This window comes from Saccopteryx bilineata, chromosome 2, assembly GCF_036850765.1.
Source record: "Saccopteryx bilineata isolate mSacBil1 chromosome 2, mSacBil1_pri_phased_curated, whole genome shotgun sequence".
Taxonomy (NCBI): domain Eukaryota; kingdom Metazoa; phylum Chordata; class Mammalia; order Chiroptera; family Emballonuridae; genus Saccopteryx; species Saccopteryx bilineata.
In genome coordinates this window covers 189,353,643-189,379,378 of record NC_089491.1, presented here as the reverse complement: position 1 = coordinate 189,379,378, position 25,736 = coordinate 189,353,643, and the positions used below count along the sequence as shown (strand labels likewise).

The 25,736-nt window shown below is 41.4% G+C and overlaps 1 protein-coding gene across 3 annotated transcripts in view; it reads right to left on the bottom strand.

Annotated features, from left to right (window-relative positions):
* FLT1 (fms related receptor tyrosine kinase 1) overlaps positions 1-25,736 on the bottom strand; it is a 314,728-nt gene that overhangs the window by 146,150 nt on the left and 142,842 nt on the right. For all 3 annotated transcript variants that reach the window (XM_066258944.1, XM_066258943.1, XM_066258945.1), the window contains one exon: positions 845-976. In XM_066258944.1, the coding sequence (XP_066115041.1) occupies positions 845-976 (132 nt within the window). The remainder of the gene's footprint in view (positions 1-844; positions 977-25,736) is intronic.

Genomic DNA, 25,736 nt, shown 5'->3' with positions numbered 1-25,736 from the left:
GAAAGTCTTAATGTTTCTGTGTATCCCCTAAACAAATGTTGCCAGCTTGTGCCCTTGTGTGATCAAGGGTATATAATCAGCCCCTGAACTATTTTTGGGACTGCACGATTTGGGCCTGATGCCCCGTGTCAGCCATATGCAGCCGGCATATTTAATAAATCTCCTTCTCTAATAAAACTCTTCAAAAGTCATCTGGACTGGGTGTCTCTACATGAACTCGATGAAATGAGGTACAGTGCCTTTCAGAATCTGGGGTGCAGTACTTTATAACAAGGCCTCTTTGGATTTTGCTGCTCAACAAACTCTGAAACCAACAAAAAGGAAGCATTTGGAATATTTTTCTTAAATGTTGTTTGTTTATTGTGTGTTGCTTCTCTCTGATTATATTTTGCAGCCTACTTCACGTTAAAAACTATTATAGCTTATGAAAAATTTGGCAATTGTATCTAATTCTAAATGAACAATTTCCAGGGTGTGGTTTTCCCCCATCTACACCCGTGGTCTTCCTTCTGGGATTTCTTTCTCACAGGTGTGGCCACTCCGGTCATTCTCTCTGGGTCAATGGCATCACGCTGGCAGAAGCTGGCTTTCTGCTGGGAGTCCCCCTACTCTCAGACTGTGTTCAGATGGCGGCTCTCAAGGGTGACCAGCTGATGTCCTTACCCTCTGCATGGCCACTGAGTGGAACCAGCCTGGCTCTTCCCAGAGGGATGGGGGAGGGGCAGGAAGTCAGGGAAAGGCAGGGACAGGAGGGGCAGAGGGCGACTGGGAGGTGAAAAGTTAAACAAACTGGGAAATAAATGTCTGAACAGTTTCTGGTTGCTTTCTGAGGCAGCTGTTTTACCTTGAACGGTGAGGTATGCTGAACTTTCCACGGTCCCCTTCTGGTTGGTGGCTTTGCAGTGATAGACACCTTCATCCTCTTCTGTGACTCTTTCAATAAACAGCGTGCTACTTCCTGGTCCTAAAATAATTCCTGAGGAGTGAGAGGTGTTTATATTAGTGGGCCTGGATGACAAACAAAAACAAGTCAGTTTTGTAACACAACCCCCTTCCTATTATTATGCACTTAGACAAGGAAATCTGAGCTTGGACGAATCTGGGGCAAGACTGCTTATTTGTTTTCTGTGATCCCCGCTTTTTAACAGCACCTTCACCCCCTGCAGTGCCCTGAGCCCCAGCCTGGGGGATGCATCTGACCAAAGCCCTTCCTTGTGTAACAGAAAAGAGATGAGGTTGTCACACCAAACCTTGAAGAACAAATATGAAGGAAGTGGAGTACCCAATAATACTACTACCATCTACTCAGGGCCTGCTATGTGCTAGGTGTTACAGGAGGCACTTTCTCTCTTGAGTTTATTTTTATTTTTTTTTTAATTTATTTTATTTTACTTATTCATTTTAGAGAGGAGAGAGAGAGGAGAGAGAGACAGGGGGGAGGAGCTGGAAGCATCAACTCCCATATGTGCCTTGACCAGGCAAGCCCAGGGTTTCGAACCGGCGACCTCAGCATTTCCAGGTCGACGCTTTATCCACTGCGCCACCACAGGTCAGGACTCTCTCTTGAGTTTAAAAGCATCTTATAAGGTATTGTGGTCTCCATTTTAACAATGTGGAAACTGAGGTTTGGTGAGTTAAGCAACTTGACCAAGAGTATATTGGGACTGAAAGCACATTTTCTTTCCTTCTTTTTCCAAGTGAGAGGAGGGGAGATAGAGAGAAAGACTCCTGCATGCACCCTGACCAGTATGCACCTGGCAACACCAGTCTGGGGCTGATGCTTTGCCCATCTGGGGCCATGCTTGGCAACTGAGCTATTTTTAGCACCTGAGGCGGAGACTCCGTGGAGCCATCCTCAGTGCCTGATAGGCTTGGACCAATCAAGCCACAGCTGCAGGAGTGGAAGAGAGAGTGAAAGAGAGTGGGAAGGGGAGAGGTGGAAAAGCAGATGGGCGCTTCTCTTGTGTGCACTGACTGGAATTGAACCTAGGACATCCACATGCTGGGCCGACCAACGCTTTACCACTGAGCCAACCAGGTAGGGCCCTGAAAGCACATTTATGGCACATGGGTTGAAGGAAATCATGTTTATTTGTTACAGTGGTTGAGAGCTTGGGCTAGGTTTTAATGGAGACCTTACTGCTTCAAGCTTTGTCACTTTTGACAAGCTACTTGACCTTTCTAGATTTCAGCTTCCTTAGTCTGAAGGTGAATATAGACACAGTTTCTACTGGATAAATGGGAAAATGAATGGCAAGTGGACGGCACACAGTAAGTGTATAGCAAACAGGAGCTGAAGTATCACTGTGGAGTATGGTGTCAGGAAAGGAGTGCCAGGGGTCTCTGGACCCTGGCTTCAAGACCCAGCAGCTTTAATGCCCAGTGTTATCTCCAAGAATCCACTGAGTCTTAACTCTGCCATTAGTCCATGTTAGAGATTGGGGGTGGGTGTGTGCAGGCTAAAACATATCTGCTGAGGAAGGAAAATTAACTCACAACCAACACACATATATGCATATTGGCGCTCTCTCTCTGACACACACGCAAACAGAAAATGTTAAAAAATGAGAATGAATAAATGTAGCACAGCACACACAATTGAATGCCAAGTCTGGGGCAAGGAGGGAGCTCAGTAAGGACCCGAAACCCAGGGAAAGTGGCATGGGAAGCGCAGGAAGGGGGGCCTTGAGCTGAGATTTAAAGGGTTAGCAGAGGTAAAGGGAGAAAGGAAAACTTGAGAAAAGGTATGAAGCTAAAATGAATATGCATTGAGTGTTTGCTCTGGAATAGTGATAAGGTGGGCCTGACCAGACCATAGGATATATTTTATTACTTTAAAGTTCCCCTGATAATAATATATTCAATATAGAAAATTTGATAAATATTGGGAAGCATAAAGAAAACATTTTAAAAAAAACAACCCAAACCTATAATCTTATCTCTCAGATGTTTTTCCTTTAGTCTCTTAAGTGGACTTTTTTTTTTACACAGTTTGTTCATTCAAATAATAAATATGTTTGAGCCTCCTATCATTAGTAGATGCCATTCTAGATTCTGGTGGTGACATAATAATAAGGAAGGCAAATAAATCCTTGCCTACAAAGGGCTTAAGTGATAGATTTAGAGAATTACAAGTGAATAATGTAGTATCAAGTAGCTAAAAAGTCTGAGAAGAAAATAGACCAGGTTAAGGGATCCCATATGGGTTAAGGAGGGAGAAGAAGCTATTTGAGAGAGGTTGTTCCAAGAAGGCTTCCTGCAGAGGTGACCTTTGAGCAGATAACTGAAAGATAAGGAAGTGAGAGCCATTTGAAGATCTAGGAAAGGGTGTGAAATGCACAGTCACAAACAAAGTCCTGGAGGTAAGAATAAACTTAACCCTTTGATTAGGGAGTTTTTTTCACACTCGCTGTAAAGCCAGAAGCCACAGCCAGGGCCACTATCACAGCAGCCCAGCCCACGCAGGTTCGCATTGGATTCGGACAGTCGGTAAAGAAACAGTGGAGCAAAAAACTGATGGGCCATAGTCTTTAATTCTAGCTTGCACCTGGCGGGCAAGTAAAAATACACACTGGGCTCCAAAACCCAGTCACATTCAGTGCTCACAAAGCTACTGACTTATCCGAGTTTCCTAGAATCAAAGGTTTCTAGCTCACCAGACTTATTCACCTCTGTTCCCCATCTCCTTCCTTATCCCAGATACAAACTCTACACAAACTGGCATCTCACTCAGCACTCCGCCATCTTGGCTGCTTCTCCTGGTCTCCTCCATGTGGCTTTTCTCTGCTCTCCTCTGCTCTCTCTTCTAATGATAATCTCAGGAACCAAGAGAGGGCAAGCCCCCGTTCTGCCCCTATTTTATAGTGTAGCTTCACAACCTCTAATCCAATATACAAAATAGGGAAGTCTCTAATACAAAGTCACTTCTCTGAGGTATGATTGGATTGTACCGCCCCACATCAAAAAGGGTGGGAAAGGCTTAATCCCAAAACCAAGACCCAGGCTACAAGGATTCTCAACACACATTAATATCACCTGGGTGACGGCTCCTCGTGGGCAACGTAATCTTTAACAAAGTGAGCATAATACATTTTATCTGCCCAACTGTAAAGCCAAGAGGCACGGCCAGGGCCACTATCACAGCAGCCGCCTGGCCCATGCAGGTTCGCATTGGATTCGGACAGTCGGTAAAGAAACCATGGAGCCAAAAACTGGTGGGCCATAGCCTTTAATCCTACCTTGCACCCGGCGGGCAAGTAAAAATACACACTGGGCTCCAAAACCCCAGTCACATTCAGTGCTCACAAAGCTACTGATTTATCCGAGTTTCCTAGAATCAAAGGTTTCTAGCTCACCAGACTTATTCTCCTCAGTTCCCCATCTCCTTCCTTATCCCAGATACAAACTCTGTACAAACTGGCATCTCACTCAGCACTCCGCCATCTTGGCTGCTTTTCCTGGCCTTCTCCATGTGGCCTCCTCCCGCTGCTGGCTCTATTCTCTCTGCTCTCTCATGCCAACCTCAGGAACCAAGAGCCAAACTCTCATTCCGTCCCCATTTTATAGTGTAGAAATCCAAACCCTTAATCCAATATACAAAACAGGGAAGTCTCTAATACAAAGTCACCCTCTGAGGCATGATAGGATTGTACCGCCCCACATCAAAAAGGGTAGGAAAGGCTTAATCCCAAAACCAAGCCCCAGGCTAAAGGACTCTGCCTGCCTTTAGCCCACCCCAACACACATTAATATCACCTGAGTGACGGCCTCCTCCTGTTATCTTTAACAAAGTGAGCATAATACATTTTATCTGCCCAACACCAACACTCGCTGACCCTCAGGAGTGAGTTTTTTTTCCAAAAAGATGAAATTAGTTCCAATTCCAGTTTTATTAACTTAAAATCATGTTTGTTTGATAACCAACTTATGGAAACAAGAAAAACATACATTTGCTTTTGTAAAGCCAGTGGCCACGGCCAGGGCCACTATCACAGCAGCCTCCTGGCCCACGCAGGTTCGCATTGGATTCGGACAGTCGGTAAAGAAACAACGGAGCCAAAAACTGGTGGGCCATAGTCTTTAATCCTAGCTTACACCCGGCAGGCAAGTAAAAACACACACTGGGCTCCAAAACCCACTCACATTCAGTGCTCACAAAGCCACTGACTTATCCGAGTTTCCTAGAATCAAGGGTTTCTAGGAATAAGCTCACCAGCCTTATTCTCCTCAGTTCCCCATCTCCTTCCTTATCCCAGATACAAACTCTGCACAAACTGGCTTCTCACTCAACACTCCGCCATCTTGGCTGCTTCTCCTGGCCACATGGCCTCTTTCTGCTCTCTGCTCTGCTCCCTCTGCTCTCTCATGCTAATCATCCCAGGAACCAAGAGAGCAAACTCTTGTTCTGCCCCCATTTTATATTGTAGCTTCACAACCTCTAATCCAATATACAAAATAGGGAAGTCTCTAGTAAAGTCACTTCTCTGAGGCATGATTGGATTGTACCACCCCACATCAAAAAGGGTGGGAAAGGCTTAATCCCAAAACCAAGCCCCAGGCTACAAGGATTCTCAACACACATTAATAACACCTGGGCAACGGCCTCACGTGGGTAGCGCCATTTTTAACAAAGTGAGCATAATACATTTTATCTGCCCAACAGCTTTTTTTTTTAATATTGCCTTGCATACTTTTTTTTTTTTTTAATTTGTATTTTTCTGAAGTTGGAAACGGGGAAGCAGTCAGACAGACTACTACATGTGCCTGACTGGGATCCACCCGGCATGCCCACCAGGGGGCGATGCTCTGCCCATGTGAGGCGTCGCTCTGTCGCAACCAGAGCCATTCTAGTGCCTGAGGCAGGGGCCACAGAGCCATCCTCAGTGCCCGGGCCAACTTTGCTCCAATGGAGCCTTGGCTGCAGGAGGGGAAGAGAGAGACAGAGAGGAAGGAGGGGGGAGGGGTGGAGAAGCAGATGGGCGCCTCTCCTGTGTGCCCTGGCTGGGAATTTTTTTTTTTAATTTTTTTTGTTTGTTTGTTTTTGTTTTTGTTTTTGTATTTTTCTGAAGCTGGAAACGGGGAGAGACAGACAGACTCCTGCATGTGCCCGACCGGGATCCACCCGGCACGCCCACCAGGGGGCGATGCTCTGCCCCTCCTGGGCGTCGCTCTGTTGCAACCAGAGCCACTCTAGCACCTGGGGCAGAGGCCGAGGAGCCATTCCCAGCGCCCGGGCCATCTTTGCTCCAATGGAGCCTCGGCTGTGGGAGGGGAAGAGAGAGAGAGAGAGGAAAGAGAGGGGGAGGGGTGGAGAAGCAGATGGGCGCTTCTCGTGTGTGCCCTGGCCGGGAATCGAACCCGGGACTTCTGCACGCCAGGCCAACACTCTACCACTGAGCCAACCGGCCAGGGCCTTTTCTTTTTTTTTAAATTTTATTTATCCATTTTTAGGAGGAGAGAGGGAGGGACAGAGAGAGACAGAGAGAGAGAAGGGGGAGGAGCTGGAAGCATCAACTCCCATATGTGCCTTGACCAGGCAAGCCTAGGGTTTCGAACCAGCGACCTCAGCATTTCCAGGTCAACGCTTTATCCACTGTGCCACCACAGGTCAGGCCATACTTTTAAAATAAAAATGTTTGTGCGATCGTACTCTGGATGGTCAGTAGGCACGAGGACATAGCTGAACGTTCGTACTACTCAAAGAGTTAAGGAGCAGTGAAAAGACCACTGTGACTAGAGTAGAATGAGCACCAGGAGAGAGGAGACCAGGAGAGGCCCACAGGCCATGGAAAAGGGTTAGGACTTTATTCTAAGCACAGAGGAAAGCCATGGGAAGGCTACAGGACTCTACTGGAAAAAGGGTGGAAATAGGGAGAGCAGTTAGCTAGCTACTAAAGTTCCCATGAGAGATATGTGTTCGTGTCCCAGAGTGACTATAATGGAAGTTGTAGGAATCGGTGGGTTTGGAGATATTTTTGAAGGCAGAATCAATCAGCTTGCTTATGGACTAGCATGTGATAGGTGAAAAGAAGTAATAAAAGTTCATGGCTTGAAAACCTGGGGTACCAGTGGTTATTTTCCTGTGGGGGAGCAGAAGCAAGAGTTCTGTTTCACAGCCAGTAAGTGTGACCCAGAGGGAGGTTTCATCGGGTGCTCGAGATTAGGGGCAGCTAACTGCAGGGAAGCCACATACAGAGGCACGTAAAGCCATGGGGAATTGGAGATGGAAATAAACCTCATCAGACCTGAGTCCAGAGAGAGAAGAGAGCAAGTCTGCAGGCTGAACAATGGGAACTTGGAGGAAAAGGAAGCAGCAACAGAGACCAGGAAGGAGCAGCCCCCAAGGTGGTGAGAAATCAGGAGGGCAGGATTTTTAGAATGCAGGGAAGGAGCTCACCACAGACAGACTGGTTAGCTCTGTGTAAAACTGCTGGGAGATTACAGTGGCAGGGTCACCGACCACCAGATTGGGCTGTGAGCCATTTTGGTGATGTGTGCAAGCAAAAGCATAGTTAATGCCACTTAGAGGGAGAAGATGATGAAGTAGAGGTTGTTTTCAAGGAAGTAGCTGGAGAATGGCATGAGGCCGAAGAATGAATACTTTTTTTGAAATGTGAAATTTTATAGCATGCTCTTGTGCTAAAAGGAAAAATGAGAAAGAGGGAGATTAATGGATGAGGCAGGGAATAGAAGGAATAATGCCGACAGTACAATTTCTGAAGAAGTAAGAGGGGATGGAATTCTGTGGCCAAATTGGCTTTGGGTACAAATAGGGAGAGTTCATTCATTTTAACAGGAAGAGAGACAGAGCAAAAGGGACAGGTAAATTGGGTAATTCGGTGATAGATAGTCTCAATAAATAACTGGTACGCACTGTTTAAGTTCAAGAAAAGGAGGAAATTTTGGAGGGCTTTTTATAGATTTTATTTATTCATTTTAAAGAGAGAGAGAGAGAGAGAGAGAGAGAAGAGGGAGAGGAGCAGGAAGTATCAACTTCCATATGTGCCTTGACCAGGTAAGCCCGGAGCTTCAAACCAGCAACCTCAGTGTTCCAGCTCAACTCTTTATCCATTGCGCCACCACAGGTCGGGTGAGGGAATTCTGGAGTTTTGAAAGGAGAGAAAGAGGTGTGAAATAATGAGCTGGGAGAGAAAGAAAAATTCTGTAGTGAAATGAAAGATTTCTTCTGTTTGTTAAATACTGACTCTCCTCCGCAATATCATAGCATAATTACTCCCCCATGCTCTCATATACTTTTAAAAAATTTTTTTAATTTATTTATTCATTTTAGAGAGAGAGACACACACACACACAGAGAAAGAGAGAGGAGGAGCAGGAAGCATCAACTCCCACATATGCCTTAACCAGGCAAGCCCAGGGTTTTGAACCGGTGACCTCAGTGTTTCAGGTCAACGCTGCACCATGCAGGTCAGGCTCTCATATACTTTTAATATATTCATTATGTATGTGTACCCTATTAATTGGCATTATGTTGTAAATTTAATTGCTCCTAACTATAAATAATAGTGCTGTTAACATCCATAGGCATAAACATTTTTCTGAATTTCAGGTTATTTCATTAACATAGATATCCAGATTCAGATTAGGTCAAAAGTTCTTGATTTGTACAAATGCCTTTCAAAAAGATCATACCGCCTGACCTGTGGTTGGAGCAGTGGATAAAGCATCGACCTGGACTGCTGAGGTTGCCTGTTCAAAACCCTGGGCTTGCCTGGTCAAGGCACATATAGGAGTTGATGCTTCCTGCTCCTCCCCCTTCTCTCTCATCTCTAAAATGAATAAATAAAGTATTTAAAAAAAAAGATCATACCAATTAACACTTTAACAGCAGAGGATAAGTGACATTTTATCACTCTCCTGATACTGAGCAGTATCACCTAAAAACTACAAAACACATAACTTTGCTGATCTGATAGATGAATATTATTGTCATTTTAATTTGTGGGGGTTTTTTTTTGGCATGTTCTTTCATGTGTTTGGTAGCCATTTTTATTTTCCAAGCACCTGTTTTGAGTAGTTGAAAAGGTGAGTTCAGATTAAAGAGATCTTGGAAATCCTGGTTGAGGCGCTTCCACTGAACACAGGAGGGAAGAGAGGGTCACAGAGATTTCTGAGCAGGGAAATGACATAATGGAAAACGATGTTCAAGGAAGTTTAGTCTAGAAGGAGAATGCAGGATGGACAGGAATGAGCAAAAAGTGGCATTTGGACGGCCAGCTCACCAGTTGTAACTCAGGCAGGGGACGGTGTGGGTCCAAACCTAGAGGGTGGGAAAGGAAGTGGAGTAAAAGAAATGGAAACAAACATGTTGTAGAAACAACCTACAGGAATTGGTGTTTGACTGGATACAGGAATAGACCGAGATGCATGCTGGAAGGTTTCGATGTTCTACGCCCAAATGACAGTTTAGAAATTAGAGTTCTCCCCTGTAACCTTGGCTAACCCACTCAATCTCTTTGCAGCTGTTTCCCCATTTGTAAAATGAGAATATCCGCTTTGCCTATTTCATGATGTGAGGTCAATTAAGATAATCTAAACGAAGCTTTGAAAAGTTTAAGATATAAGTGGCAATCACAGAAACTAAAGTATGACTGGATAGTGGGTGGTCAGGGGCAATGCCTGTCTATAATAGCAGCTATCTTGTTGCCCATAATCAATTTTTCATTTTCTTTTTTTTCCTTTTTATTTTTTTTAGCAAGAGAGAGAGAGAAAGACAACTCATAGTTGTGGCACTTTAATTGTTAATTGATTGCTTCTTATATGTACCTTGACGGGGGGGGGGGGGGCTCCAGTTGAGCTAGTGACACCTTGCTCAAGCTAGTGACCTTGGGTTTCAAGCTAGTGACCAATGGGCTCAAGCTAGCGATCATGGGATTCTGTTAATGATCCCACACTCGAGCCTGCAACTCCACGCTCAAGCTGGTGAGCCTGAGCTCAAGCCAGTGACCTAAGGGTTTCGTACCTGAGTCCTCAGTGTCCCAGGCCGATGCTCTATTCATTGCATCACCTCTGGTCAGGTAACTATAATCATCTTTTATAGCAAACCTGAACCTCAACCAAGTTTTCTATCAGTCAAATCCCAATTTAAGGTCAACACCATGAACATATAAAGCCAAAGGACTTGGATTTTAGCCAAAAAGACAGATGTGTAACTGTGGAAATGAGAGGACAGCACCAAGGATGCTGAGGAGCGAACGTCATCTGACACCATTTCCTGTTTCTGTCACATGGAGGAGAGGGAATGGGGTGAAAGGGTGTCCAGAATTAACAAACAGAGCTCTTCTTCCTGACAAGCCTCACATTGCACCGTGATAAATGGCACAGGCGTTGGTGCGCCATCAGATGGGCCACTCAGAATCTCATTCTCTACTCTTGCAGTTTATTTCCCTTCTTATAAAAACAGCCAGTTATTAACAAGCTCGTATTATTTTTCTTCTCATAATTTAAATATTCTGCCCATACTTGCTCATAGTTGTTTCCTTTACTTTCCTTAATGCCGTTACCTACTGCTGCTCACTTTCTATGCCCCGATTCCTGTCATACAGGCTCTGCTCTACTCAGGAGCTCACTTTTTGACATTTCTTTCTTTTTTTTTTTAAATTCATTTTAGAGAGGAGAGAGAATGAGAAGAGAGAGAGAGACAGAGAGACAGAGACAGAGAGACTTGAGAGAGAGGGGGGAAGAGCAGGAAGTATCAACTCCCACATGTGCCTTAACCAGACAAGTGCAGGGTTTCGAACCGGCAACCTCAGTGTTCAAGGTCAATGCTTTATCCACTGTGCCACCACAGGTCAGGTGGGAGCTCACTTTTTAAAAGGGTTCTCTTCTTAATTCAAATGATTCATTGTGATTACTTTTAAACATTTAAGAAATACAGAAAAAATATGACCATTAAGAAAACCAGATATCAATATGTTGCCATAGTTTCTTTAGACCCCTCTCTCTCTTTCCTGTGAATAAAATGTATAGTTACTCTACCCCTGCTTTCTGCCTCTTGCTCCAGAGCTACCACTGTCCTGATGCTGGTGAATGTCATCCTCATGAATGCTTTTGTGCTTTCTCTACATAGGTATATCTCTATAGAATATACACTATAGCTTTGTTCTAAATAAATAGTATCATATCATATGGATAATTTTTCAACTTTTTTTTCTACTCAACTGTATTTTAATATTTATCCTTGTTGGCACGTGTAGATAGAGTTCATTTTTACTGTATAATATTCCATGGTATAAAAATGCCCCAGATTTTAAACAATCCACTTATTTACCATGAGATAAACAGATAGTTTTTACTTTTTTGCTACTACAAAGAAGGCTACAATGCACATTTGACACAGCTATGTGTACATAGTTAAGCAGATCTCCTTCAGCTGGGTCACAAGGTAACCCCATTTTCAACCCTATCAAGGGTTACAAAATTGTTTTCCAAAAGATACCAATTTACACTTTAACCAGCAATGAGTCAGAGCTCCCGTTTCCCCACACACTTACCAACACTTGGTGTTACCATACTTTAATAAAACACAAACATTTGGTCCTGGCCAGTTTGCTCAGTGGTAGAGCATTGGCCTAACGTGTGGATGTTCTGGGTTCAATTCCCTGTCAGAGAAAACAAGAGAAGCAACCATATGCTTCTCTACTCCTCTCCCTCTACCTTCTCTTTCTCTCTCTTCACCTCCCGCAGCCATGGCTTAGTTGGAGCAAGTTGGCCCTAGGCGCTGAGAATGGCTCCATGGCTTCCACCTCAGGTGCTAAAATAGCTCAGTTGCCAAGCAGTGGAGCAACAGCAGAGCATCGCCTCATAAGGGGTTTGATGGCTGGATCCCAGCCAGGGTGCATGCAGGAATCTGTGCCTCTGCCTCCCCATTTCTCACTTAAAAAATAAAACACAAACATTTTTATGAATAACATTTTCATAATTGTACAGATAGCTGTAAGTAAATTATAATTAATTTATTTTTAATTAACAATATATCTTAGAGATGTCCCCTGTAAGTTTATTTTTTTATTTATTTTAATTGTGTTTTTCAGTTACAGTTGACACTCAATATTATTTTATATTAGTTTCAGGTGTACAGCACAGTGACTAGACATTTCTATAATTTACAAAGTGATCCCCCCCAATATTTCTAGTACCAAACTTACACCATACATAGTTATCACAATATTGTTGATTGTATATTCTATGCTATACTTGCCATCTCCATGACTATTTTGTAGCAACAAATTTGTCCTTTTTGATCCCTCTACCTTTTTTACCCATTGCTTTAACCTCCTCCCATCTGGCAACCCTCAGTTTGTTCTCTGAATCTGTGAGTCTGTTTCTGTTTTATTTATTTATTTTGTTTTTTAGATTCCATTTATAAGAAGAATTATATAGTATTTATCTTTCTTTGTCTGACTTTATTCAGTTAGCATAATACTCTCTAAGTCCATCCATGATGCTGCAAATGATAAGATTTCATTCTTTTTTATGGCGAGTAATATTTCATTGGATATATCTACCATGCCATATTTATCCATTCATCTATTGATGGGCACTTGGATTGCTTCCATATCTTGGCTATGGTAAATTATACTGCAACAGCATAAGGGTGCATATATGTTTTTGAATTAGTGTTTTGGGTTTCTTTGGGTACATATTCAGAAGTATTATACAATTGGTGAGTCATAGGTAGTTCTATTTTTAATTTTTTGAGGAACCTCCATATTATTTTTCATAGTGGCTGCACCAATTTGTAATCCCACCAATAGTGGGAGTTCCTTTTTTTCCACCTTCTTGCCAACAATTGTTGTTTGTTGATTTATTGATGAGCGCCATTCTGACAGGTGTGAGGTGATATCTCATTATAGTTTTAATTTGCATTTATCTTATGATTAATGATATTGAGGTTTTTTTCTTTGTCTATTGGACATTTGGTTGTTCTCTTTGGAGAAGTGTCTATTTAGATCCTCTGCCCATATTTTAATTGGCTGCTTATTTTTTGGTGTTGAGTTATATAAGTTCTTTATAAATTTTGGATATTAACCTTTATCAGATGTATCATTCATGAACTTGTTCTCCTAGCCAGTGGGTTGTCCTTTTATTTGTTGATGGTTTCCTTTGCTATGCAAAAACTTTTCAGCTTGATGTAGTCTCATTTGTTTATTTTTTTCTTTTGTTTCCCTTGCCCAAGGAGATATATCAGAAGGAATATTACTAAGAGAAAGTTTACTGCCTATGTTTTCTTCTAGGAGTTTTATGGTTTTGCGTCTCACATTTATGTTGTTAATTCAGTTTGAATTTATTCATGTATATGGTGTAAGAAGGTGGTCTAGTTTCATTTTTTTGCAAGTATCTTTTCAATTTTCTCAGCACCATTTGTTTTGTTTTTAATTTATTCATTTTTAGAGAGGAGAGTGAGAGGTAGGGGGAGGAGCAGGAAGCATCAACTCCTATATGTGCCTTGACCAGGCAAGCCCAGGGTTTCGAACCAGTGACCTCAGTGTTCCAGGTCAACGCTTTATCCACTGCGCCACCATAGGTCAGGCTCTGAGCACCATTTGTTGAACAGACAGTCTTTACTTTCTTGTATAGTCTTGCTTCCTTTGTCATATATTAATTGACCACATAAGGCATTTGCTTATTTCTGGGTTCTCTATCCTGTTCCATTTATCTATGTATTTGCTTTTGTGTCAGCACTGTATTGTTCTTTTTTTTTTTTTTTTAATATTTTATACAGGGACAGAGATAGAGCCAGAGAGAGAGATAGATAGGGACAGACACACCTTAGTTGTTCATTGATTGCTTTCTCATATGTACCTTGACCGCAGGGCTTCAGCAGACCAAGTAACCCCTTGCTCGAGCCAGTGACCTTGGGTCCAAGCTGGTGAGCTTTTGCTCAAGCTAGATGAGCCCACGCTCAAGTTGGCAACCTCAGGATCTTGAACCTGGGTCCTCTGCATCCCAGTCAGACACTCTATTCACTGCTCCACCGCCTGGTCAGGCAGCACCATACTGTTCTGATAGCTTTGTAGTATAGTTTGATATCAGATAGCATGATTCCCCAACTTTGTTCTTCTTCCTCAAGATTGCTGTGGATACTTGAGATCTTGTGCTTTCATATAAATTTTAGGGTTATTTGTTCTTGCTCTGTGAAAAATACCATTGGTATTTTAATAGGGATTGCATTGGATGTATAGATTGCTTTGGATAGTATGGATATTTTTATGACATTAATCTTCTTATCTAAGATTATAGTATATGCTTCAATATATTTGTATTTTCTTTAAATATTTTCTTCAGTGTCTTGTAAGTTTCCAAATACAGGTCTTTTAATGCCTTGGTTAAATTGATTCCTAGACATTTTTTAAAAATGCAATTGTAAATAAGATTGTTTCTTAATTTCTCTGAGAGTTCAGTATTCGTGTATAAAAATGCAACTGATTTCTGAATATTAATTTGTATCCTGTTACTTTACTGAGTTCATTTATCAGTGCAAGTAGTTTGTTTTTGGTTTTTTTGTTTTGTTTTGTTTTTTTTGTATTTTTCTGAAGTTGGAAATGGGGAGGCAGACTCCCGCATGTGCCCAACCGGGATCCACCTGGCATGCCCACCAGAGGGTGATGCTCTGCCCATCTGGGGCATTGCTCTGTTGCGACCAGAGCCATTCTAGCGCCTGAGGTAGAGGCCATGGAGCCATCCTCAGCGCCCGGGCCAACTATGCTCCAATGGAGCCTCGGCTGCAGGAGGGAAAAAGAGAGACAGAGAGGAAAGAGAGGGGGAGGAGTGGAGAAGCAGAGGGGTGCTTCTCCTGTGTCCTGGCTGGGAATCAAACCCGGGACTCCTGCACACCAGGCCGACGCTCTACCACTGAGCCAACCGGCCAGGGCCAGTGCAAGTAGTTTTTTGGTGAAACCTTTAGGATTCTCTATATACAGTATCATGTCATCTGAAAATAATAACAGTTTTACTTCAGCCTTTCCAATCGGATGCCTTTCATTTTTTTTTTTTTTTTTTTTTTGGTCTGATTGCTTTAGCTAAGATGTCTGATACAATATTGAATAAAAATGGTGAAAGTGGCCTTGGCTAGTTGGCTCATTGGTAGAGCGTCTGCCCAGCATGTGGATGTTCGGGTTTGATTCCCTGTCAGGGTACACAGGAGAAGTGACTATTTGCTTTTCCATGCCTCCCCCTTCTCCCTTGTAACTTTCTCTTTTTCCTTCCTGCAGCCATGGCTGCTGAGAATGGCTCTGTGGAGCCTCCGCCTCAGGTGCTAAAAATTAGCTCGGTTGTGAGCATGGTCCCAGATGGGCAGAGAATCAGCTCCATATATGGGTTGCTGGGTGGATCGCGGTTGGGCACATGCAGGAGTCTGTTGCTCTATCTGTCCTCTTCTCATTTGGAAAAGAAGAAAAAAAAATGTCGTGAAAGTGGACAACCCTGCCTTATTTCCTATCTTAAGGAAAACACTTTTAGCTTTTCCCATTGAGTAAATGTTAGTGTGGGTTTGTTATGTATGACTTTTATTATGTTGAGGTATATTTCCTCTGTTCTCACTTTGCTGAGAATTTTTATTATAAATAAATGTTAGATTCTGTCAAATGCATTTATTGATATAATGATGTAATTTTTATCTTTCATTTTATTTATGTGGTGTATCATGTTAATTGATTTGTGGACATTGAACCAACCTTGCATCTGAGGAATAAATCTCACTGGATCACGCTGTATAATCTTTTAAATATATTGTTGAATTTGGTTTGCTAATATTTTGTTAAGGATTTTTACATCTATATTTACTGGGAATATTGGCTTATAATTTTCTTTTTTTGTAATGTCTTTGCCTAGTTTTGGAATCAGGATAATGGTGGCCTCTTAAAATGAGCTTGGGAGCCTTTACTCCTCCTGAATTTTTTAGAATAGTTAGAGAAGGACAGGTGTTAGTTCTTCTTTGAATGTCTGGTAATATTTATCTGTGAAACCATTTGGGCCAGGACTTTTGTTTCTTGGAAGTTTTTTGGTCACTGATTTCATTTTGTTATAGTGATCTGTTTGTTCAGATTTTCTGTTTCTTCTTGATTTAGTCTTGGCAGATTATATGTTTCTAAGAATTTATTATTTCTTCCAGATTTTCTGATTTGTTGGCATACAATCATTTGTAGTATTTTTAAATAATCTTTTGTATTTCTGTGGTGTCAATTATCATTTATCTCATTTATCTTTTATTTCTGATTTTATTTATTTGACTCTTGTCTCTGTTTTTCTTGATGAGTCTGATTAAAAGGTTTATCAATCTTGTTTATCTTCTTTTTTTTTTTTCTGAAGTTGGAAACGGGGAGGCAGTCAAACAGACTCCTGCATGCGCCTGACCAGGATCCACCCGCATGCCCACCAGGGGGCGATGCTCTGCCCATCTGGGGTGTTGCTCTGTTGCAACCAGGGCCATTCTAGCCATCCTCAGCGCCTGGGCCAACCTTGCTCCAGTGGAACCTTGGCTGCAGGAGGGGAAGAAAGAGACAGAGAGGAAGGAGAAGGGGAGAGATGGAGAAGCAGATGGGCATTTCTGTGTGCCCTGGCTGGGAATCAAACCCGGGACTCCTGCACGCCAGGCCGATGCTCTACCACTGAGCTTGTTTATCTTCTTAAAGGACCAGTTCTTGATTTCACTAATCTTTTGTATTTTTTAGACTCTATTTCATTTATTGCCACTCTGATCCTTATTTTTTTTTCTTCCAATCACTTTGGGCTTTGTTTGTTGTTCATTTTTGGGGTTTTTTGTTTTGTTTTGTTTTTAGGTGTGAGGTTAGATTGTTTATTTGAGACTTGTTTCTTGAGGATGTCTTGTATTACTACAAAGTTTCCTCTTAGAACTGCTTTTGCTGTGTCCCATAGATTTTGGGTCATCGTGTTTTCATTTTCACTTGTCTCAGGTATCTTTTGATTTCTTCCTTGATCTCATTGTTAACCCATTCAGTGTGTAGTAACATGTTATTTAACCTCCATAAGTTTGTGTGTTTTTCAGATCTTTTTCCTTTTAATTTATTTTTAACTTCAGACCATTGTGGTCAGAAAAGATGCTTGAGATGATTTTAGTCTTATTAAATTTATTGAGACTTGTTTTGTGGGTGAAATGCTCTGAAAATATCAACAAAATCCATCAGGTCTAATGTGTCATTTAAGGCCACTGCTTTCTTGTTGATTTTCTGTCTGAAAGATCTATTATTGTCAATTGCATGTTACGTCTCTTACAATAACTGTATTGTTGTAGATATCTCACTTTATGTCTATTATTATTTGCTTTATATATTTAGGTGTGCCTATGTTGGGTGTATAAATGTTTACAAGGGTTATATCCTTTTGTTGGACTGATCCCTTTACCATTATGTAATGTCTCTTTTTCCTTTTTTTGTGGCAGAGACAGAGAAAGTCAGAGAGAGGGACAAATAGGGATAGACAGACAGGAAGGGGGAGAGATGAGAAACATCAATTCTTCGTTGTGGATCCTTAGTTGTTCATGATTGCTTTCTCATATGTGCCTTGACCATGGGGCTACAGCAGACCAAGTGAGCTCTTGCTCAAGCCAGTGACCTTAGGCTCAAGCTGGTGAGCCTTGCTCAATCAAACCAGATGAACCTATGCTCAAGCTGGCAACCTCAGGGTCTCGAACCTGGGGCCTCCATGTCCCAGTCTGACACTCTATCCACTGCGCCACCACCTGATCAGGCTTTTTTTCTCTTATTATAGCCTTTTTTTTTTTAACAGAGACAGAGAGAGAGTCAGAGAGAGGGATAGACAGGGACAGACAGACAGTAATGGAGAGATGAGAATCATCAATCATTAGTTTTTCGTTGCACATTGTAACATCTTAGTTGTTCATTGATTGCTTTCTCATATGTGCCTTGACTGTGGGGCTATAGCAGACCGAGTAACCCCTTGCTCGAGTCACCAACCTTGGGTCCAAGCTGGTGAGCTTTGCTCAAACCAGATGAGCCTGCGCTCAAGCTGGCGACCTTGGGGTCTCAAACCTGGGTCCTCCGCATCCCAATCCGATGTTTTATCCACTGTGCCACTGCCTGGTCAGGCTCTTTTCATCACTTAGAATGTTTTATGCCAATTTCTTCTGGCCAGAAATGTTTCTGTCAAGGAATCAGCTGACAGTCTTATGGAAGCTCTCTTGTAGGTAAATAACTGTTTATCTCTTGCTGCTATTAAGAGTCCTTCTTTTTCTTTCACCTTTGCAATTTTAAATTATGATGTGTCTTTGTGTGGTTATCTAAGGTTTATCTTGTTTGAGAGTCTCTGTGCTTTCTGAACTTGCATGTCTTTATCCTTTGCTAGGTTAAGGAAGTTTGCCATCATTGTTTCTTTAAATAGGTTCTCAATTCCTTGCTCTCTCTTTTCTCCTTCTGGTACTCTTATAATGTCAATTTTGTTATGCTTGATGTTGTACCAGAGTTCCTTTATTCTCATTTTTATAATTCCTTTTTTCTTTTTGCTATTCTGATTGGATGTTTTCTGCTATGTTGTCTTCCAAATCACTTACTTGATCTTCTGCTTCATTTAATCTGCTGTTAATTCCTTCTAGTGTATTCTTCATTTCTGACTCATTATTTCTTATGGTTTGTATGTCCTTTATTATGCTTACTATCTCTTTGTTGAAGTTCTTATTGACTTTATTCTTCTTCTTAATTCCTTGAGTATCCTTTTAACCAGTGTTTTAAACTCTGTGTCCAGTGGATTACTTGCTTCCATGCCATTTGGTTTTTTTCCTGGATATTTCTTTTATTTTATATGGGACATGTTTCTTTGTCTCCCCTTTTGGTTGCCTCTCTGGGCTTATTTCTGTATATTAGGTAGATCTGGTACATCTCTCAGTCTTGACAGGGTGATTTTATGCAGTAGGTGTCCTGTGGGGCCCAGTGGCACCATCTCTCTGAGCACCTGAGCAGGGTGCTTCAGGAGGGTTTCTTGTGTGGGTTGTGTGTGCCCTCCTGTTGTAGTTGAGCCTTGATTTCTGTTGGCACATCAGTGGGCGGGATTGACTTTCAGGCTGGCTGGCCTGTGAGGATTGGCTACAACCATAGTATATGAACTGCTGTTGAAGGCTAACTCCACAGATCCACAGAGTGAGATCTTCCCCAGTGGGGTCTGGTGCCTGCTGAGAGATCCTTTTGGGGGTGCTACTTGTGGAGCTAATTGGGTGGTGCTCTGTTTTTGTTTGAAGCTGGCAACCAGGTATATTGGTTCTGAGACCTCTTGAAAGAGACTCTGGGGCAAGTTAATGTCAGACACCAACTATAACAGGCCTGGAGCTATTTATTAGGAGCTACAAAGTGATTTGTGGTTGGTAGCTGCCTGTGATGGGGCTGGATGTGTGTGGGAGAAGGCATATTGTGATCTGAGGTTGGCTGCCACCAGTCCTGGCTCTGGGGCAGGTCAGCAAAAGACCTAAAGCACCCTAAGACCTGCTACTGCCTGCTGGCTTCCCATAAGGCTTTGCCATTGAAAGAGCCTCAGGCTGGGTGATGTCAAATCTCAGGGAGTCCCCAGGGTAGCATGAATAATGTTTACCAGTAACTAGATTCAGATTTGGCACCAGTGGTGGGCCTGAAGCTACTCAGCAAAAGTATCAGGCTAAACTGAGGCCAGCTGTCACTGTCTGGGGCCTGCAGACCTTTGTGATAGGGAAAGGCCTCAGGGAGTTGTCAGGGTGGAGGTAGTGCAGTTCCCTAGGCTAATGTAGATTAAAATTTGGTCACATGGAGAGAAGGCTCAGCACAGGGATATAGTGCCTGTCCCTCCAGCCCTTGCTTCATAGTCACACAACTTAGCTTTTCTCTGTTTGCCTCTGGTACCCCTCAAGTTGTTATTCCTCCAGTAGAGCCCAAGGTGAGGGCTTAAGAATGAGAGTGATGCCCTGGCTGGTTGGCTCAGTGGTGTATGGACTTCCGGGGTTCAATTCCCAGTCAGGGCACACAGGAGAAGTGATCATCTGCTTCTCCACACCTCCTCCTCTCTTTTTACTTTCTCTATCTCTCTCTTCCCCTTCCACAGCTATGGCTCAGTTGGAGCAAGTTGGCCCTAGGAACTGAGGATGGCTCTATGACCTTGCCTCAGGTGCTAAAAATAGCTCGGTTCCCATGCAATGGAGCAATGGCCCCAGATGGGCAGAGCATTGCCCAGTAGGGGGCTTGCCAGGTGGATCCCAGTCAGGGCTCATGCAGGGGTCTGTCTCTGCCTCCCTGCTTCTCACTTAAGAAAAAAAAATGAGTGAGAGTTTGTATGTTGGTCCTGGGTTTCCATCAGCCCTCTGTCTCACTCAGACAGACAGAGTCCCTGCTGATTTTCACAGCCTTGTTAGGTGGGCTCCTCTTCCCAATGCTGATATTTCAGCTGGGGAGTTTGGTGTGGAGTTGAGGCCCTTCACTCAGGGGGAAGTTCTGCACTTGAGATATCCCTCAAGACGCTCTCAACTGCCACAAGTGGGTGCAGATCCAGCTCATTTTGTATCTCCTTCCCTCTTTCTGTTCTCGGCATCACTTCTTCTTTATATCTTTAGTTTTAGAACTTTTGTTCAGCTAGTTTTCAGATGGCTATACGAGTTGACTATTCTATAATTTAGTTTTAATTTTGATGTGGTCATCGGAGGAGTTGAGTGCAGTGTCCACCTACTCTGCCATCTTGACTGGAATACCAGATGTTTTAATGATGGCAAAATGATGGGTGTGAAATGGTCTCTCACTGTTAGGTGGAATATCTTTTTCCATTTTTGTTGGCTATTTTTCTTGTGAATTGCCTGTTTATGTCTTTTGCCCATTTAAAAAAATTATTGATTTTTAGAGAGAGAAAGAGAAAGAGATAGAAACACTGATTTGTTGTTTCCATGCACTCATTGGTTGATTTAATTCTTGTATGTGCTTCAACTAAGAATAGAACCCACAACCATGGCACATCAGAATGGTGCTCTAATCAATTAAGTTATCTGGCCACAGGCTTTTGCCCATTTTTCTATTAGCCAATTTTTTTTCTCAATTATTTTAGTTTTAAAAAAATATGTTTTGGATACTGATATTTTGTTGATTAAATGTATTATAAGTCTTCCTCTATTCCATGAATAGTTTTAAACTTTGTTAATAGTGAAATTTTAATATAAAAGCCTTTAAAGTAAAAAAAAAAATCAATATTTTCCATTATCCTTTGTGCTTTTTGTTGCTTGTTTTAAATAAATATTTTTTTTTACTTTAATATAAAGTATTCCACTTATAATATGTTTAGAAGATTTATTTAGAGTTTTAGCTTGTCTCATTTAGGCCTTTAAGCTATCTGAATTTTTTTTGAAAAGAGGAGTATGTGTATGGTGTGAGGTAGGAATCTGAGTTCTACTGTATAACTAGCTAATTATCCCCAACATCATTTACTCAATAATCTAGTCTTTCTCCACTGAGTTGTGGTGTCAGTTCTGTCATATACTAAGTTTTCACATATTTGTATGATTCTGTTTTTAGGTTCTCTATTTGTTCATAATGAGCCACATAAGTTATAATTGCTTGGTAATATGTTTTGATATGGTATGGCATGGCCCATTCTTCAAAATGGTCTTGGCCCTTTATACTTGACTATGAATTTCAGGCTTGTCTTGTCTAATTATGTAAATAGCACTGGTCAGATGTTGAGGGGAATTCCACTGAATTTATATAACAATTGGGGAAAATTGTTGTATTTATTTTTAGATCGAAACAAGTAAAATTGTCAATATTTTGTCCTAAAAATGATTCAACATAATAAGAATTATTCCCACCCCAAAATATATAAAATATCCTTGAATTATTTTGGTCTTCTTTTATATCATTTAATAGTTTTATTATTTTTCTCTAATTATCTTGCATTTTATTTATATTTATTCCTAGATGTATTATAATTTTTGTTGTTATGCAAAATGGTATTGCATTCTTTGAAGAGTTACTCTATCTGAATTTTCTCTTTCCCCTTTGGCTGTTAGTCATTAGATATAACACATAGAACTCACTTAGAAACATGATGCTCTCTTTTGTGTTGTTGACATTATTTAATCGTAGGCTTGCTTGCTTCTAGAGGCTTAATTTCCAGCTACTGAGAACATAATTCCCATAGAAACTTACAATTTATTTCCCTTTACTGTAGGAAGCTGTATCAGATTGGATCAACAGATTGCAGAATAGGATTTGTAAATGTGGATGTCTTCAGGGGCAGGCACATAACACAAATGAATTGAGGATGAGATCACGGGAGGGGCATTGTGTATGGGGCATTGTGTATAGAGCATAGAAGGTCTGTCTCCATCTAAAGGCAGAAGCATTAGCACTAATCAATTGGACTTTGGTAAATTGAGTCCAGAATTATCTCCTGAGTTCTAAAAAAAAGATAGAAATCTGGATTTTTCACATCAAAGCTCATAATTTTTAAATGTTGGCAACCAAATCAACTCATTTAAATTTGCTATAAGGACCAATAAACATGTGTTTGCTAGGTATATTAGGCACAACTTTGATTTAAAGGATGTACATGGGGTTATGCTGTTGCATTTTTATCAAGCAGAGACCTCTATGACCCGGCCCTAACTGGCCACCTGGTTTCTGTCCCACTGCATCTCTACATGTATCCCTGGTGTGTGCCATATGATTGAGCTATTGACAGTTCCCAGTAAGCCTCAGCAGTTTTGTGCATGTTACTTTCTTGACCTGGCCACTTGATTAGCATTTGCTTATTATTAACACGAAGCTCAAGGGTTAGATGCTGTGGAAAGTACCTTTTGAGGCTCTAGCACTCTCGTACTACTTTTTTTTTTTTTTTAAATAAATTTTTATTTTAATGGGGTGACATCAATAAATCAGGGTACATACATTCAAAGAAAACATTTCCAGGTTATCTTGTCATTTAGTTATGTTGCATACCCATCACCCAGAGAGAGATCGTCCTCTGCCACCCTCCATCCAGTTCTCTCTGTACCCCTCCCCCTCCCTTCCCCCTCTCCCTCCTTCCCTCCCCCCACCCCCCATAGCCACCACACTCCTGTTCATGCCTCTCAGTCTCGCTTTTATGTCCCACTAATGTATGGAATCCTGCAGTTCCTGTTTTTTTCTGACTCGCTTATTTCACTCCGCACAATGCTACCAAGACTCTACCATTCCGCTATAAGTGATCCGATGTCACCATTTCTCCTAGCTGAATAATATACCATGGTGTATATGTGCCCCATCTTCTTCATCCAGTCCTCTATTTTTTTTAGAGTGATTAAAAGCCTTTAAGCAAATTCTTGGCCAATACAGCAAGAATCCATAAATGAGTAGTGTCCTTAACATGTTCCCCAAGTCCAAGTTGGCCCCCTCACCATGCCAAATCCCTGAAAAATGCAACCCAACCACAGTTCAGTCTGTTAGGAGCTGTCACAGGGAGCAGGAGTCCAGGAAAGTTCCCCACAGGAAAAGTCCGTATGGCACTGGAATTGTTGTCACCATTCTATACTTTGCAGCTCATGTCCAAGTCCCAATGACCACTGCTTCTAGCTGGTAATGATTCAGGTAGACTGGAAAAAGCCATACTTTTTATGTGCCTCTGCTCTGGCATTTACCATTTTGTAGTCAATTTGCTGACTTTCTTACTTGCCTACTCCACTGTGGCCTTCTGGAAAGCAATAATTCTGCCTTATTTATTACTGAGACCTCAGTGTCTAGAGCTGTGCCAACAGTCAACACTCAGTAACTGAGCAAATGTTCAAATAAATCAAGACAATTGCAAAGGGAATTTAGGTGAACTTTGCAATGTTTGTGAATTTATGAAGTTAGGGTGGCAGATTATGCTGACTCCCTATCTAGTATTGATTTATGACGTGTAGAATGCCCAGCTCTCCTCAGTCTGTAAAAGTGTATGGCAGGTAATTTTTTTCAACTTATGAATTGAGTAAAAGAGCTCCAGTTCCTAGAGCCTAGAAATTCAAACTCAAGTAGTTTCATAGTTCTGCTATAACATTATCCTTAAAGGGTCAAGTAAAACTTCACTCTGAGTTGTTTTTTGTAGGAACTTGCAATGTACTCCAAGGAATCAAATGATGAAATGGTGTCAGGACTTCTGTTGTCTCTTGTGTTGGTTGCTAATGGGATTTGTAGAGGAGAGTTTGTGATGATGTTGCTCTGCATATTTATTCACAGGACACAGTCTAAATTTAAAATATATATCCAACTCCTTCAGTTTTTAGCATTCTTAAGGGACTTGCTCTCTTGCGATTTATATTTAAGCCCCATACTGTCCAAGGAAGAGCATGGGCTAGAACTATAATCTAATGCACTACTGAGTAAAGGCATCTGTAGAGCTTCTGAATTCACCCATGTGATGAAATAAATTCATACCACTTGTTTCCTGATTGTCACACAGAAATCTGACTTGTTGCTTTCTTAAACTGGCGACTAGACTGACCACTGACTCCTCTTTTGTTGTTCTGTTGAATATCTGTACTTCTGACTTAAAGAATGTTATGTCCATCCAATGTGGCTAATATATCATCATCAAAACTCTTCATTCTTCAAAGTCAGATCAAATGACATCTTATTCATGAAGCCTACTCTGATCACTTTAATCAGCATTAATTTATATCTAGTAGTAGTCATACCATTCACATTGCATATTTGTGAATTGTCTTTGTACTTATTATGTGTAAGTTTTCAAAGGTAAGGACTAAGTTTTGCTCATTTTCATTTTCTCTAAAATATAACAGAATATTTGGTTCATGTTAGGTAGTTAATATATGTTTGTTATTTTAATAAAGTAAAAAAGTAAATCTTGTTATTATTATGATAATCTTGAATCTCCAACTAAATGAAAAACTCTCTGAAGTTGGCATGTGATATATTTTCAATAAATGGAAGGTATAATGATGATGATGTATAAAGTTTCAGGTTCATAGTAAATATGTATGGCACTGATTAGCTAAGAGCTGTTTCTGAGCTCTTAGCTAATCAGTGAATTAAAATATAGATTCAAGAAAGTTAAAGGTGGCCCAAGAAAATTAGAGAGAGGCTGTCTGATTGACTTCCCACTAAGAACACTAGGAGATTTCATATATCATCAAAATTTGGAGGTTTGGCCTGACCAGGTGGTGGCGCAGTGGATAGAGCATCAAACTGGGGTGCCAAGGACCCAGGTTCGAGACCCCGAGGTCGCCAGCTTGAGTGCGGGCTCATCTGGTTTGAGCAAAAAAAGCTCACCAGCTTGGACCCAAGGTCACTGGCTCAAGCAAGGGGTTACTCGGTCTGCTGAAGGCCCACGGTCAAGGCACATATGAGAAAGCAATCAATGAACAACTAAGGTGTCGCAATGAAAAACTAATGATTGATGCTTCTCATCTCTCTCTGTTCCTGTCTGTCTGTCTCTATCTATCCCTCTCTCTGACTCTCTCTCTCTGTCCCTGTAATAAAAAATAAATAAATAAAAATTTGGAGGTTTGGAAAACTGAGTCCAAGGAAGAGAAATCCAAGTTTAGTAACCTACATAGGCAGACAACATTGGGAAATGAGAGATGGTGGACTCATCAAATGGTATGAAAAGATGAATAATTCCAGTGTTGTCAAATGGTTACTGTGTAGCTTCTTTTTTCTCTATGGAGAATTTTACCCTAACATCAAGCTTCATGACAAAGCCTTTCTATATGTAAGAAAAAAAAACAAAACAGTTGATGAAGTGTAGAATAATCTGAGACAGAG